Source organism: Phyllostomus discolor, chromosome 5, assembly GCF_004126475.2.
Source record: "Phyllostomus discolor isolate MPI-MPIP mPhyDis1 chromosome 5, mPhyDis1.pri.v3, whole genome shotgun sequence".
In the NCBI taxonomy this organism is placed as follows: Eukaryota; Metazoa; Chordata; class Mammalia; order Chiroptera; family Phyllostomidae; genus Phyllostomus; species Phyllostomus discolor.
The window spans coordinates 93,693,528-93,710,936 of NC_040907.2; the positions used below are offsets into that span (position 1 = coordinate 93,693,528).

A 17,409-nucleotide genomic window follows, 5' to 3' on the forward strand; every position below is an offset into this window, starting at 1 on the left:
AGTCAGGGCACATGCCTGGGTTTCAGGCCAGGTCCCCAGTGGGGGCCACGTGAGAGTCAACTACACATTGGTGTTTCCCTCTCTTTTTCCCCCTGTTTCCCTCTCTAAAAATAAATAAATACATAAGATCTTTTTTAAAAGAAAGAAAAGGTGAGAGTCGACTACACATTGGTGTTTCCCTCTGTTCCCCCGCTTCCCCTCTCTAAAAATAAATAAATAAAATCTTTTTAAAAAGAAAGCAAAGGTGAACTGTGAACTTTTCTGGAATGTTGACTGAAAAGTATGTGTCCAAGGTCAAGCACAACCACTTTGCAGAGGCCATTGAAGAAGGCGTGGAGGTATCCACAGTGCTCAGGACTGCCTGGTGCATGCAGCACAACACTACCAAGACTTTGAAAACCACTCCTTCCTTCTGTTCACCAGTCACTGCAAAACCAGAAGCATTTTGTTCTGTGGCACATGCTTTTGTACATCAAGAGGTACAGTTGCTGTCTGTGTACCCCTTCCCCATCTGCCTAACTTGCCTTAATTTAAAACTTGAGGGGACCAAATTTTGCAGAGGTTCAAATGAAAGAAAGCATCTCATGGTTATGAATGTTGACATTTCACAGCTGCTGGGAGTAACTGAAGCTTCGCTTTTACGCAGTTTGGGGCTGAGAAAAGTGCGCTTGTTTTGGAGTGTCTGGGGTGCCCCTTAGTGTTTCTGCTCTCCCTACATGCCCTGGGACAGCTCCCCTCCCAGGCCATGCCCACCGTTTTTGGGTGTGCTTGGGGCATCTCAGGTATTTATGAACTAGCCCTCTGCTTTTCTGTCTTGGGATCAATGCAAAGGTCTTCCTTCCACCACTTCCAGACTCCTGAGGAAATGTCAGTGCCCAGGCCTTTTGGCTCACAAGACCAGAGATCTCAACATGTTAATCCTGCAGCCGCCCAGGGTCTGCATTACACCTTCTTCAGCTCCTATTTCCACTAGCCTCAGATCCTGGGCCAGGGGTTTAGCAATGAGATTTAGGACTGGGCTAGGGATCAGAACTCCACAATCATACCTGCAGACCTCTCCATCCGTCTCCCTGTCCCCCTCCCCTCAAGCACACTCAATATCCTGCCTAGTTCTCCTAAAACCCTCACATGAACCCCTAAACATTCAACAATTCCTGGGAACAGTGGTCCTCTAGTTTATCATACATGCTCACATGTGGCTCAAGCACCTTCCCTGCTTTGAGTTTCATACATTTCTCTGTTTCTGATGACAAAAAAAATGTGTTGCGGTAAAAATTCAAAAATTATAAAAAATACAAAGAAAGCTTAAGTTGTCCACAGTTCTGTCAGGATGGGCTGGGTAGGACAAGTGGGCATCTAGTTACAATTAGCATTTTGGACTACAAATATGGCCACCATTTGGACTACCAGTAATATGGCAACTGAACTGTGACCCAGAAGAGGTGACTGACATCATACCAGGAGCCACCAATGCTAAGTTGCTTCTTTGTTCACCAAGACCCAATCCGTGGCTCCCTCGCGAAGTCCAGCCATATAAAACTCCCAGCCTTTCCCTTCTCCCACGCGGTCTTTTCTTAGCCCCTTCTCTGGGCGGGAAAACGTCGCCCCGGGAGCACAAACTTCCACAATAAAGCTCATCTGCCTGTTTCCATGGCTGATTGGCTGTTTATTTCCTCAGCGGGGTCTAAGAAAACCTTACAAGTTCCACTACCCAGCTATAACTACTACTATCATGATACATATCTCTTCCCTATTCTACATATACAAACTTATGAATATACTTTCATACAAGTTAATTACAGAATGTGGTAACCCCTTCGTTAAAATAATAATCTTTCCACATCATCAATATTTATATGCATACTATTCTATTATATAACTGCCAATATTTTTTTGTGATGTATTTACTTTACTTGTAGACAATTTGGGTAATTAAAATTATTTCTATTATATACTCTACTGTCATAATGATCTTAAATATTTGCTCATGTTCTTGATATTGTGAGGAAATATTTCTAATTATAAAATTTGGGCATACTTTGAGGGTTCTCCCAAATTGGTCTGCAAAACATGACACTGGATCACACTTCCACTTATAGTACCATTTATACAACCACCAGCTCCTGCCTGACTTATTTTTATGACTTGGACAGAAGAGTGCTTACTCCTGACTCTGTTTTGCATTCATGGTTTGTTGGCCTGTCATAGAAGCTATTCAGAATATGGCTCTCACTAAAATTTTCCAAGCCAGCCTGGGTTGTCTGTTAGAACACATTCATTTCAGAGAGCTTCTTGAAGCCTGTCATATCACTGTTTGCTTTCTACTTTTATCTTTTGTTGTTTCTTTTCCTTCCTTCCTTCCTAAAAAATAGTTGACTCTTTTGTTGTTTTTCTAAATCTATTTTTTTTTTGGCTTGGCAGCATACCTCTTTGATTTGTTAAACTAGTGTTTAGAGTACACATCTTTAGATTACCACATAGTTTCAAATGATGTCACATCATTTCACATGTAGTAAATGGACTCATTCTTTCCTTTCTGCTCTGCCTGCCTTCATGCTATTTTCATATGTGTTATGAAACTCACTATATGTATGTATTTTATATAGTTATCTCTTAAATCTATTTTAAAAACAAGAAAATAGTTTTATGTATTTACCTGACAATTACCATTTCCACTGTTCTTCTTCCCTTGTATAGATCCTTATTTCCTTATCATTTTTTTGCAACTTATGAATAAAATTAGCTTAACATATCTTGAAGTGCATTTCTGCTGGTGATAAAATCTTTCAGTTTTTGTATGTCTGTAAAGTCTTTATTTCACCTAATCCTTCAAAGGTATTTCTGAAGGGCATAGAACTGGAAGTCAGTGGCTTCTACTTTTCTTACAATAGTTTAAAGATGTTTTCCATTGTACTCTTGTTTGTAGTGCTTCCAAAAAGAAGTCTAATGTCATCTTTACACTTATTTTGCTGTATCTAACATCTTTCTTTGATCAGTTTTAACATTTTCTTTTTATCATTGGATTTTAGTAATTTGATTATGATGATGATGAAGTAAAACAGGACTCATTATGTTAAAGCTCAATAATAAAGAGGAAAATATGTATATAAAATATTTGTTTAACTATATTACATATATATAAACAAAAAACCTAGAATTTACTTATAAAAAATTGTGTATTTATTCTTACATATTTAAACTTCAGTCACCTTCAAAGTACTCTCCATTTGATGCAATACGCCTATCAAGACATTTTTCCACTGCTCAGAACAATTTTTGAACTTGTGGACTTTGAGGCCTTTTAGTGCTTCCGCTGTTTTTTCTTTCCACATCAGCAAAACATTTCCCTTGGGGACTTTTTTCATCCAAGGAAACAAACAAACGAAAAAAACCACTCAGGGTGAGATCCGGTGAATAAGGAGTGTGGGGCACAGGGGTCATGACATTTTGGTATGCCATTTTTGGTCAAAAACTGCTAAACACTCAGCGTGGTGTAGGCAAGTGCACTTGTAAATCACCCGGGGTCATGAAATGGGCAACCATGTTGAAAGAGTCTTCAAAAAAATGTTCATTGAAGCTGGTTGCAGCCTCTCACAACAATGCCAGCTGGTACGCTGAGACAGATGGGTTTCTAGAACACTCACCTAGGAGGGGCCTGCTACTAGAACTAGTACCCTGTATTGCAAAGGGCCTGCCCTCCAGAAGATAATTTTGTTTCCTGGGGTGGATAGATATAGATGATTAGATATAGATATAGACATACATATACATATACATATACATACACGTAGATATAGATATCTTTCTCTACCTGAGAAAGAAGAAAAGAGTTTCTGGTGGCTAACTGGGCTCAAATTAAACAAAACAAAAACCAAAACACAAACAACAAAAACCCCAGTCAAACTCTCCTTGAGGAAGAAGACTGCATTGACGTGACTGCCTGCACTATGTTCCTGCAGCCTGAGCCTGACCTTATAAAGGAGTCCCTGGAATTGTACTTCAACCATAAGACTGAGACTTTCCCTGTCCAGACAGAGCTGCACCGACCAATCAGAGCAGCTCCACTCGAACCATTCAGGACAGTGCCTTCTGCACCATTCAAGCTGTGTAGATTTGATTCCTCATTTGCATGAGGATAGAACAATCAGAGACCAGGGGTGGGGACTTGTCTGTATGTAAGCCATAGTGTGCACTTCCAGTTTCCATCAGTGACTAGAGTGGTGTCCCTGGCTGGAGCTGAAAAACAAAAGATGAAACACCCTAAGACATTCGCCAGACTTGTGAGAAACTCAATGTAAGTTGAGTCTCAAACCCTGAGGTCTAGTAGAAACTTTCCAGAAGATACATAAGTTCAAACCCACAAAGAGCAGCTAAACTATTTGAAGAAAAATAAGTTAGGGGATTTCCAATAAGGAAGCAAAGGCAGCGGCAACAGGGGGACCAATTAGAATTAGACAAAATCGTGTCAGGTTGTAACCCCAGAGTTTTCAGCCAGTGGAGAAATACAGAGGGACCAGTTGCGTTAGGGATAAAACTACCTGCTTTGCACCACCTGGGTGTGCCTGCTAACGGTTGGAAGCCCGTTCTTGCAAGATTTTAAGTAAATGCCTCACTTTCAATGTACTCCAAGCCTCTGAGTCCTTTGTTTGCAGATGGGGTAAGCACGTTTCTTACACACCAGAGTGAAGCAGACCCACAGACGAGTGGACTAGACATAGCAGGTGGAGCAGGCCAGAGCAAAGAGAGGCCAGCTAGCCAGAGAGGGGCTTCCTGCCAGGGCCTCCTCAGCCCAAGCCCTCCTTATATGTTTGCTATTCTTACTGTCTTGCTGTGTCACAATGGATGTATTTGCATTGCATAAAGTTTTCTTTGCTGAACCTCTAATTGAAATTTTCTGTTGGTGTTAAATCAGCTCTAATGTTCATTGATTGATATAGTCAATATTATTATGACTATTATTCAGCCATAAAAAGTAAGCAAATACAGATAAATGTTACCTTGAACTATCAAGGGAAAACCTTGAAAACATGCGAAGTGAAAGAAAGCAGTCACAAAATACTAGAACATATTATATCATTTCATCCATGAAATGCCCATAGTAGGCAAACCCAAAGAGACAGAAAATGGATTAGTGGTTGCCAGGGGCTGGGGGGAGGAGGAAATTGAGAATAATTGCTAAGGGGTATTGTTACAGAAACAAACCCCCTCCCCAAGGCACCTTTTTTTACTATGGTCCATCTTTGCCTGCTGCCATTGTGTTAGGAACTGTGGCTCTCAATGCCAGAGTTTGGTCAAAAGGAAAGGAACTATTTATTCCAAAGTTATACAAGTTTAGAGTAATGGCGGAATGTCTCCGTTAAATCCCACCCCCTTTAGAAATGAAGATACACCCGCAAACACACACACAGTCCTGCCTTTCCTTGCTAAACCAGGCCAGTCATGGGTACCGTATCTCAGGAAAAGAAACAGAAGTCCTAGGTTCTGATAGACCCCCTTTCTTCATCCAAAACCTCATCCCCATTGTGAGCCTGAGGGAATCCTGCATTTTTTCAAATTGCTGAAAGAGAGCTCTGAATGGCAGCTACATCTTGCTTTCCTGCTTCCTAAGCCACATGGTTAAGAGAGACCCTCTTTACTCCTGAAACTGCGTGGTTAGGCCCCAGCATGGCTGCCCTACCTGGGTTTATCCCTGTGCAGATCTTCCTCTGTAACCCCATTTCTGACTCCTCCCACAATTGGCTACAACTGCTAGCACTCCCATATTCTCTGCCTCTCTTGGCTGCTATAGTTACTCCCAGGAGGCGTGGCCCCCTTGCTGTGCAATGAACCATCCCCCAGCACTCACTCAGGTGCTGTAACCAGGGGAGCTGCCTCCCAGTTACATGATGAGTCAAAATAATGCCCAGCTTCCTGGCTCCAGGAAGGCAAGGAGGCTACCCTGCTGTTATTGATATGCAAAATAACTCTTCAATCCCTGTGCTGCTGCTTTTCCCAGCCCCCAAGCTAGGATTGGGAGGTGGAGGCCCCTGGAGCCTCTCAGCCTGCACTTCCTTAAGCTTACACCCTATTAAAGTAGGCTCTTTCTTTTTGAGGTGATGAAAGGAAAATATTCTGAAGTTAGTGACAATAGTTGAACCACCTCATGAACAGACTAAAAGCCACTTACATGTATGCTTTATACTCGCAGGCGTGTCCACCCTTTTGGCATCTCTGGGCCACACATTAAATACAAAAACACGAATGAAAACTGATGAGCAAAAAACAAGGTTTACGTAAATTTATGATTTTGTGTTGGGCCACATTCATAGCCTTCCTGGCCACATGTGGCCCATAGACCGCAGATTGGACAACCCCGATACGGTGAATATTTTGGAATGTTCACTGTTTCTAATAAAGCTGTTATTTTGAAAGAGAAGTCCTCTAAGTTTCAACCTTTAAAAAGACCCTCATTTTCATGGTCACATAAGTGCAGGGATTGGTTTCTGAAAGTGCATCCCTGCTTAAATTTTGTGCCCTAGTCACCCTGCTTGCCTTGTTCTGCATCAACCAGCCAGAAGTCCACCCTGCCTGTGAACCTCATGTCCTGAGCCAGTGTGACTTCTGTCTGCTTCTGTCATGAGGAGGGCACACAGTAGAGCTGCTTGCACATGAGCTCAGCTCAAGTGCAGGTAGTGGAAATGGCTCAGGTACTAGGAGTTAGGACGCCTGGCTTCTGTGTGTGGGTTCAGGACTCCTAATGAGTTGTGGGACCTCAAAGTGAATACCTTATTCCAGCTGACTCACATCTACGTAAGACAAGAGTGTAATAAAGATCCACAGGACCTATTACCCTACACCGAAGGCTGTCACTGCACCTTTGTTGCTTCCCGGAAGTAGAGAAGCCCAGGCTCCCAAGTTCTCTGGTGCTTTCCCCCAGTCCCTCACCTGATTTCTTCATTTTGGCAGCCAGCAGGGAGGTTGCTTCAGAGGCACCTGGGGTTCTAGCCTCGCTCAGAGAACGCTTCAAAGCAAAGTTTGAAAGCCATCAGTTTGAAAATGCTTCCCCTGTAGCCGCCCGTCTTGCAGTCGCTTCAGGCAAGAGCAAGAAGTGAGCGCCTCTAGCCCATCCGAGTGTGGCCACGACCCAGCGGGGATCCCACAGGCGATACCAGGCCAGCAGGGGGCGCCCAGGACTTGGTCCTCGGAGGCAGTGGACTGTGCTGCCCCTGCCCCAGGCCACCAAGTGCCCCACCCACGCCCCTGTCCTCGCCCCACCCCTCAGGGTGTGGCCGGTCCCTTGATAAAGGGCGCGTGTGTTGGACCTTCCTGGAAGGCCTGTTGTGGGAGTCTGGGATCTGGAAAGGGACGCCAGTTTCCGGGCGTCCAAGTCACTGCTTTCGGACGCGGGGTCCAGGCTCTGAGAGCGGAGACAGGAGGAGTGCGTCTGCGTTGAAGGTGGTAGGTGGGGTCCTTGCAGGGTACCGCGGGGCTTGGAGAGAAGAATCCCCAGAATACCATCTAGAAACCCGGAAAGAGGCCCAGAAAACTGTGTGCAAAGTGGACCCGAGCCTGCGGGGCCTTCTTGTTTGCAGAAATCCAGGCTTTTTGGGTGGACAGGTCAACGGCACAGTCGGGCTTTGACTGTGACTGGCCTCGGGACCTGTGCCTCCTGGTTCCCCAGCAAGCCTTAGATGCTGCCCCTTCTTTCCTGAGGGTCTTTTGTCTGCTCTTCCCATGCCTTTTCCTGGGCAGTGGCCCTTCCCCTTGTCCAATGGTCCTGGGGCGGTCATACTATACCATGGGGGTACCCCCGAAAGAGCAGAATTAACATCTGGAGGGTTGGCCCCTTGTAGTACAGGCTTCACCATCTAGGTGAATGTTCTAGGCGCCCATCTGTATCAGTGTACTAGCTGGCCTTGCTGTGAGACGCTGCCTTTGGCTTTAGTGAATTTTTTTTGAAGACTTGTTCTATGGCTTTGCCTTTCATGATGGGTGGTTCATACTGTCCCCGCCCCCACAGCACTGTGTTCAGCAGTTTTTGACCAAAGATGCCATGACCCCTGCACTCCACCCTCCTTGTTCACCTGATCTTGCCCTAAGTGACTTTTTTTTTGTATCCAGGGATTAAAAATGTGTTCAAAGGGAAACGTTTTGCTAATGTGGAAGAGGGGTAAAACAAAAAATGGCAGAAGCAAAATCCACGAGCTCAAAAACTGTTTTGAGTGGTGGAAAAATGTCTCAATAGGTGTATTGCATTACATGGAATGTACTTTGAAGGAGACTGAAGTTTAAACATGTAAGAATAAATACACATTTTTTAAATAAATAAATTCCTGGTGTTTTGGGTCCCCCCTTTGTATACAGCCCTCTTCTCACTTGCCCCCTGTCTTTCCTCCCCTCTCTTCTGTGCCTGGGGTCCAATCCACATAAGGACGTCCCCACCTCGTCTCTGTCCTGCTAAAATTACTAGTCTCTGCTTGCAAATCCAAGAACTTCTTATCCATCCTAATTCTTTCATTAATTGAACACATGTTTAGCCAGCCTTCCGTTTTTCTGAGCTCTCATTGTTGCCAAAGGGCCCTTGCCTCCAGAGCTTCCACCTAATGGGACTGAGATCAGTGAAGAAGAAATTGCAGTCAAGATTGGGGACTCATGCAGGGGGAGAGGGTGGAGGGAGTGAAGGGAAACTTGGTCTAGGGGAGGAATCAGAAGCCTCTTGAGGATGTGATGGTTGAACCATTCACCTGGTAAAAAGGATGGGGAGTCAGATGGTGTTTTCAAAGGCTCAGAGGTGACTCTGGGGGAGCAAGGAGTTCGGGACTGGAGGTGGAGGCTGGAGCAGGAGAAGAGGTCCAGTGGGAGGGGAAGCCGTTTCAGCAAAGTGAGCTTTGAGCTTACCAGTCTGATCAGCTGCCACTACCACACTTAACCAATTTCCTTAAAATTTAGACTAATTCTTTCAATGGAGACACACAGTAACAGTTTTTCTACAAACTGAAATATGTATGAGCCTCAAGGTTCAAAAAACAAAAGTACAATTCCAAAATTGCCATGTGTCAGGGAAACAACAAAAATTGTCATGTGTCTTTATTCTCTGGCTCCAGACCCTGCAACATGGATGCTCTTTCTGAAGCAAATGACACCTTCGCCCTCCGCCTTTTAAAGATACTATGTGAAGACAACGCTTCTCATAACGTGTTTTTTTCTCCTCTGAGCATCTCCTCAGCACTGGCTATGGTGTCTCTGGGGGCGAAAGGAACCACTGCTGCCCAGATATCCCAGGTAAATCTGCTTACCTGTTGTCTCAGGGAAGGGGCTGCCTTTTTGTGTTTGAGGTTGTTCTGCTGTGTCATCATCCAGCTTTATCCCTCATGAGGAGATGGCAAGGGCCAGGTTGAGGGGTCTCCTCTCCTGAGATTTTTGGGAAAAGTATCTCTAATTAATAACCTGAATACAAATATTAAACTTTGGGGGCCCTAGCACTTTGCTTTTATTTAGAATATGGTACTGGAATTATTTGAAATCTAAGTTGCTAAAACCTAATCTCATTCTTGGAATAAAAGGCTCTATAACCATAATTGTTCTTTTTCAAGTCATTAATGTACCAGCTTCCTTTTTAGCTTAGAAAAAACCTAACCAGAAATATGCAAGAGAGGGTAAAAGGCATGTGCCCATTACATGTAGACTCTGTATGTGCTAGAAAGATAGGTTTTACTAATATTCAGTACACATCTGCAAATGATGAGAGTTTCCTTTCTCTTTGTTCCCAAGAGGTTTTATAGAGTGGGCAGGAGACATGACTGGGGATTGATCTTGCAACCTAGGCATGTGCCCTGACTGGTATCAAATCCGCAACCTTTTGGGTTACATGACCATGCTCCAACCCACTGAGATACCTGGGTAGGGCAGGATGCAAGATTTTTGTTTTAAAAAAAATCTTTCTGAAGCCCCTCTCATCTTTTTCATTTATTTTTTCTGTTGCTCATGTTCCAACAAAAGAGTTGAGTTTAGGCAGAAAAGTCAACTCTTTTACTCCCACTACTTTTGTGTTCTCTCTTCTTCCCTCCTCCCCTCCCTTTCTTTTTCCTCTGTATCTTCCCTCTACCCCATCACTGTGTTGCTTCCCTAGTATGTATTAAATATGCAATTAAAATAAAAGCAATGCCTTTAAAGGAAAATGTTGTGGAGGATTTTGAGACCAAAGAACAATACTGATGGTTTTAAGTTATTTTGTCAACAGGTGTTTTCTTTAAACACAGAGAAGGACATTCATGTGTGTTTCCAGTCCCTTCTTGCTGAAGTGAACAAACCTGGCACTCAGTACTTGCTCAGATCGGCCAACAGGCTCTTTGCAGAAAAGGCTTGTGAATTCCTTTCAGTAAGTTGAATCAAAACAATAAAAGTTGTGTTCAAAATATAGAGATCCTAAAGAACTAAAACTTATGGTAAACATTGTTTTAAAAAATCATCATTCTATAACTATACCTTGAATTATTTAAAATTTGACTACTTCTAAAATTCATTTATCCTTTTCCTGGTTATTCACGGGTTACTACTTATCTATTAATAAGCTCTGATATTGTAATATTTAGTAGAGTAAGTTGTGGTAACTTTTAAGAGCTGTATGTTGTTTTTCATAAAAATGAATGTAATATTCAGAATTTTTTTGAGACTTGCTGCTATTTTATTTAGGAATATAGCCTCATTGCATACTTGTCTCTCCAAAGACCTTTAAGGAACTCTGTCGCCAGTTCTATCAGGCTGAGCTGGAACTGCTTTCCTTTGCCAAAGCTGCAGAGAAGTCCAGGAAACATATCAATACTTGGGTCTCAGAAATGACTGAAGGTCAGCATTCCATGCGCCACCCCATTTGTACCTCTCCCCCCTTTCCCTTCTCCTCTTCCTTCTCTTCCACCTCCTTCTCCCTCCCCTCTTCCCATGTTTGCTCTTCTCTCTCCTCCTCTTCTACCTTTTTCCTCTCTGATTTTCCTAGTGTTTCAGATGGTCAGAAGAATGTTCATAGGCTGGATTGCATGGCATATTTAAAATTTAATCTACCCACACAGGTTCCATCAGATGCTCAGATTTTCAACAGCAGAGACTGAATTTTGTCCATTCTCCCAGGATTTTATTTGATTGATACAAATATTCAAAGAAATCCATAGACCCAATTTCCATTTAATACCTTATACTAAAACATCCTTTTACTTGGGCTGTAACCTTCTTATGCTAGGTGAATACATAATCTCTGTAGGAAAGAGACTGATGGTCAAATCTTCTTTGAGCCTCCTCTTTCCAGATTCTATGCCACCCTCCATTACCACTGCCTTCACTCTACATGTTCATCTTACTCATTCTATTGCTTCTGCCATGTCTTCCACTTCCCCTCCCTTAATTAGACTTGATAAACCTAGACATACGTGATAGGCCAAGTGCTCAGATGGCCCTGTGTCAGGACTGATCACTTCTGTAGACTGAAATCACACTTTGTTTAAGGTCGAACCTTATTTCTTTGTATTTCAGAGGGTACAATTTGGTATCAAATGGAAGAAGGGAGTATCTTATTTTTTTCGCCCACCTTAACTTTTCCAGGAATGTCTCATGTTTCGTTTAAAGGATCAAATAGTGAACTCTATTCTAGAGGCTTCCAGAAGCTTTGCAATACCCCCATACTGCCCATTGCCAGCCATTTCCCATTAGAACCATTCATTCTGGCTGCCTCTGCTGTGCCCACATGTATCTGGACTTGCAGCACTGGACCCCTTCTTGGAGCATTAGATAAAACCCTTTATTGAACCACGTGATACAGCCAAGGCCCCTTTAGCCCATCTCTCAGTTCTTACTTGCCTTGTCCTCCCACTTGGTGCAGTGCTTTCTCTTGAGTGATACAGAAGTCTGTCGTTGTCATCAACTTCGTTAATGTTCCTGAAGTACTGGTGATCACCAGTGCCACTTGTATGTGCCATTTATTTAAAATAAATAAATATATGTGCCATTTATTTCCATACATAGCAATCCAAGCTGTGCGGATGTGACAAAAGGATGTTTAGCTCTTGACTAACAGTCAAGGACCTGTCAATTAACCATATTGCAGTTTACTCATCATGCTTTTATAACAATCAACTGAATGAATTCTCTTCTTTTCTGGAAAGGTAAAATTAAGAACTTGTTGCCAGAAACAGCTGTTGATGAACAGACAAGGCTGCTTGTTGTCAATGCTGTCTACTTCAAAGGAAGATGGAGTGGACCCTTCGAGAAAGCATGCACAAAGGAAATGCCTTTTAAAATAAGCCAGGTGGGGGAAGCTTTCAAAAATCCTCCCAGTTTGATGAAAAAAGTGAATGGAAAAATTTAACTTTGTGAAAAGCTAAAATGATTAGAAAGAATAAAAAGAGAAAAATAATTTGAAATAACATAATTTGGAATGAAATTATACACTCAGTAGAAAAGAACTAAAAAAAGAATGAAAGTTTTTTTTTGGCAATTTATTACCTCTTTTACTGCCTCTTAGCTTCACCTACACTGGTTACTGCCACCTATTTCAGGGAAGTTAAGGTATTTCTTTAAGCTCAAGTTGTTTAGATAAGAAGCAAAAGATGGGTGTTAAGGGAGTGTGAGACCTGTGTGCATTGTGGGGAGAGAGAAAGCAAATGTAAAAATATTATTTTAATCAGGTATTTTAAAACAAAATAAGTATAGACATGAATTGCTGACAATTTATCCTTATTAATAAGATATTTGTAAGTTGCAAACATTAAAACATCTAAGACCTTAGTCTTGATATTGAGGTATATCTTCAATTTAGGCAGACATTAAAATAGTTTGCCAAATTTTTCAACCTTTAAAAAATACCATTTCAATTAATTGGAACCGTGTACAGGTAATGCCTTCTTGTTTTTATTTTTAAATAAGGTGTACTTTAAATAATTAGTTCTCTTGTTGCAAAGTGAGAGGAGAGAACTTTTGTAGCATTGATTTTAGAACCAATTTTAACTTTTACAATGGAATAGTCTGTATCAGCTTTAAAAATCAATTTATAATACTTAACTTCATCAAGCAAATACTTTAATAATTTTAAAAGTATTTCCCTATGTTACAGTATCAGGATTGGGAAAATTGAGTTGAAATGCATGGAGATACATCTAGTTCCTGGTTTTGTACTTGCTGAGAGGCTGCTTTCTGTGAGGGCATATGCACAGTTTCAGTCACACTGCTGTGCAACTACGCAATTCGTTCCACCTTTTCCTAAAACCTTTTGTAATAGAAATTTGTGATTCCTTTGTTTTCTTGAATATTTTTGCAGAGCATATTTTACATGGAGAATATCATACTAGTTCTTCTGGTAAATGCAGAGTATCGCATTTTTCTTGCTGAATGAAACATCTTCTGGTGCTAGCCACACCTGCTCACAATAGATGCCTTGTCAGGGTGGTGGAAGGAGTGGGCGGCCATTTCGTAAGTGCTAATTAGAGCACAAATATGGCTTTCATCACAGCTGCTGAAAACACTCTTGTGGTCAGCTGCATTTTTTTTCTTGAGACTTGGTGTCTTTCAACAATCTGCTTTTCACTCCATGCTTATGTGTTTATCCCCATCAGAAGGACCAAAGGCCAGTGCAGATGATGTTCCAGGAGGCTGTGTTTAACCTTGCCTACATAGAAGAAGTGAAGGCCCAGGTGCTGGAGCTGCCCTATGAGGGCGAGGAGCTAAGCATGCTCATCCTGCTGCCTGACCAGAATGTGGATCTAAGCTTGGTGAGATGAACCCAGTGACTGACATCTTCATTTTTCCTTACAGGATAGAACTTTCCCCTGTCCTGTTTGCCTCTTATATTGGTGATGTGGGTAACCAGGCAGTGGTAGTCAGTACATGGGCTTTGGAATCAAACTGTTACTCAAGACCTACTTCTGTATTATTACCTATGTGACCTCGCCAAATTACTTAACTCGCCTCAGTTTCTGTTTTCTCATCTCTGACTGGGGCTAATATTATCTTTCTGATAAAGTTTTTGTGAGAATAACATTGGGGGTAATCCAAGAATGAAGCTCAGGATGTTTTCTGGTACCTATGAGCCCTCAGTAAATGAGACCTTTATTATTGTCATAATCATTGTGATTAGCATTACATTTTGAAAAATAAGAACTGTTGTCTCTACCCAGAACCTGAAACAGTAGATGAGAAATATCTGAACACATTGACCTAACAAGGGATGGTGAGGAGGGTGAGAACCAGTACTCAGGGACAGAGCCAGAAACAGCCCCAAAAGGCAGTTCCTACCCACCTTGCCCTTTTTGAGCACAGGTCCTTAGGGTGAGAGAATCAACCATTGCCCGTGTCCTTAAGGGGCCTGTGTGAGAGACATGCATCCCTCCACTTTCCCTACATCTTTCTCCCTGTGAAGTTTCTACTCCAGAAAGCATGTGGGATTGCCTCTGCTGAGCAGATCCTCCTTCTGGAGGCTGCATTGCGGGCCCTTTCAAGTCTTTTTGCTTAGCAGCAATGTCTTGTTGTTTTCAAAAATTAGTGTAAAAAAAAAAGCACAGTCAGCTGGGCATTGTCAATTGTCAAGATAGAAAACAGGTTCTCAGAAGTCAGGGGTGAGGGGAGGAGCAGCCAGGTCTGGTCTTTGTGCCTCTTGGAGGTTTGGGGGCTCCCCTGCTTGTCAACAAAGTCGTGTGTGTAATACTGTGAGTACAAGATCTTACAAATCTGGCAGATAAAGGTGCCTCTGGTCTGGTGCAACAATCAACACCCATCTCCAAGAGCAGAAAGGGTACTTGAGTGTGCCAGTGTGCATACTTATATGTAATGACGTATGAATCCTAATGGCTAATTGGTCTTTCAGGTGGAAAAATAGCTCACTTTAGAGAAATTCATAGCCTGGACCAAGCCTCTTTGTATGATGTGTACTGAAGTTGAAGTTTTCCTTCCAAGATTTAAACTGGAAGAGCATTATAACATGGAATCTGTGCTTCAACGTTTGGGAATTGTTGATGCTTTTCAAGTGGGCAAAGCCAACTTTTCAGCAATGTCAGCTGAGGAAGACCTCTGTCTGTCCAAGTTTGTGCACAAGGCCTTTGTGGAGGTGAATGAGGAAGGCACTGAGGCTGCAGCTGCCTCATACATGGAGGCTTTTGACTGTTGCCTGGAAGATGTGCCAAAGTTCTGTGCAGACCATCCCTTCCTTTTCTTCATCAGGCACAACATAGCCAACTGCATTCTGTTCTGTGGCAAGTTTTCCTCTCCATAAGGGGATGCATGTACTGTGCCTGTAAACATTTCCCTTTTTCTGTCCCCAAACCTCTCTCTATAGGTTAATGAAAGCCAGAGGGCAAGGTTGAGGGCAGATTCCTCACCAGCCTGAATGATTGCCCCTGCTTCTGCCACTCATTTATGCCACTTAATTAAGATTGAGGGACAATGGACCTCAACAATTCCTCTAGTTTTTATTTTATAGTCCCAACTCAGTAGGACAGCATGTGAAGTTTTGCTCTATGACCCCAGACTTATTTTCCACTCATCACACTTGCAACTTATTTTTATTACATTATGTTTTACCTTGTACCTCACATCTTGCACATACTTGCTTTGGCTTGAATGTTTTAGTAGTAATAAATGCTCCTAGCGTTTGCTACAGTTTCACATATTTTTTTGGTTCTTGGTCTTCTTAGGAAGTTGCTTTAATGCACATTTTTATTTTATCTTTTTCTTTGGCATTCACTGATCACCAAGTATATGCCCAACATCACATCAGGTATAGGGGACATAAAGGAGCAGCATCCTCTGATGGGTCTTTCAAACCTGTGCACCAAGCTTTTACATCAACCTAGTTGGAGATGCTAATGTCATTAAAATTCCTATGTGAGCCTCTTGTAATGTAACACTTTTCTTCAAATAAAGAATTCAGTGTCAGTTAAAACATTCACAATGTTGTGAAAGCATCACTTTTTTTGGTTCTCCCCCACATTTTATCGCTCCTAAGAAAAAACTTTTACCCACTGGGCAGTTACTTCCCATTCTCACCTTTGTGTAGCCCCTGGCAATCTGCTTTCTGTCTCAACAGGTTTACCTATTGTGGGTGTTACATACAAACTAAATCATCATCTCTGACCTTTTGAGTCTAGCTTTTTCACTTAGCATAATGTGTGCAAGATTCATTCACGTTGTACTATGTCTCAGAAGTTTATCCCTTTTAATGTCTGAATAATAATCCACTGTGTAGATGTAGCACGGTTTACCCATTCATTTATTCATTGGTGAACATTTGGCTTGTTTCTTCCTTTTGCCTGCTTGTGAGTAATCCCACCATGAACGTCGATGTATACATATTTGTTTGAATACTTGTTTTTCATTCTTTTGGGTATGCACCTAGGAGAGAATAGCTGGGTCATATTGTCACTCTATGTTTAACTTTTTGAAGAACAACCCACCAAACATTTTGCACAGTCACAGACCCATTTCACATCTCACTGGCAAAGTCTGAGCATTCCAATATCTCCAATGCTTGTTATTTTTATTTTCTGTTTTCAATTTATGGCCATCCTAGAGAGTGGAAAGTGGCATCCCATTGTGTTTTTTATTTGTCTTTTTCTAATGACTGATAATGTTGAGTATCTTTGCATGTGCTTATTGGCCATTTGTGTATGTTCTTTGGAGAAAATGTTTTCAAGTCATTTGTCCATTTTTTTCATTGAGTTTTCATATTTTTCGTGTCATCCTTTTTCATCAGGTTGTTATCTTTATATACTCTGTAAACTAGACTCATATCAGAGATATGATTTGCAAATATTCTTTCCATTTTTCAGGTTGTCTTTTCACTTTCTTAGTGATGCTCTTTGATCCACAAAGTTTTTAATGTCAACAAAGTTCAGTTTATTTTTCCGTTGCTCATACTTTTGGTTCATATCTAAGAATACACTGCCAAATGCAAAGTCATAAAGATTGACTGCTATGGTTTCTGTCTGAAACTATTATGGCTATACGTCTCATATTTAGAATGTTAATACATTCTGATGTATATGATGTGACATAGGGGGTCCAAACTGTCGATACATGGAATATCCAGTTGTCCTAGCACCAGCACTTATTTTGCATTGAAGAAAATGTTGATAATAGAAAGAAAAGATAATATCTAAATAAAGAACAAGGTGAAAGATTAATCTGCATACATAAAATCCATTCCTTGAAGAATGCCATAAGCTGACAGGAAGAAAATATAAAAATCACCACCAATAAAAGAGATAGAAAGAGGCACATAGTTCAATATCTATTATGTAACTTAAAAATACCTTCAACATTATACAGTATAGAAGGATACACACATGTTGCATTTCTTTTATCAGTGAGAATTTTTCCATAAACTTTTATGTTTATTAATGAACAGGTTTCCCTCCCTGCCCCAAAGTCAAATCTATCTTCCTTCCTTCCTTC

The 17,409-nt window shown here is 41.6% G+C and overlaps 1 protein-coding gene across 1 annotated transcript in view; it reads left to right on the forward strand.

The window, feature by feature from the left end:
• Nucleotides 1–9,088: 9,088 nt before the first annotated feature.
• Nucleotides 9,089–17,409, forward strand: part of SERPINB9 (serpin family B member 9) — a 63,241-nt gene continuing 54,920 nt past the window's right edge. The window contains exons 1-3 of the mRNA XM_036026595.1: nt 9,089–9,261; nt 10,220–10,357; nt 10,707–10,824. Of these exons, the coding sequence (XP_035882488.1) occupies nt 9,094–9,261; nt 10,220–10,357; nt 10,707–10,824 (424 nt within the window). The 5' untranslated portion in view covers nt 9,089–9,093. The remainder of the gene's footprint in view (nt 9,262–10,219; nt 10,358–10,706; nt 10,825–17,409) is intronic.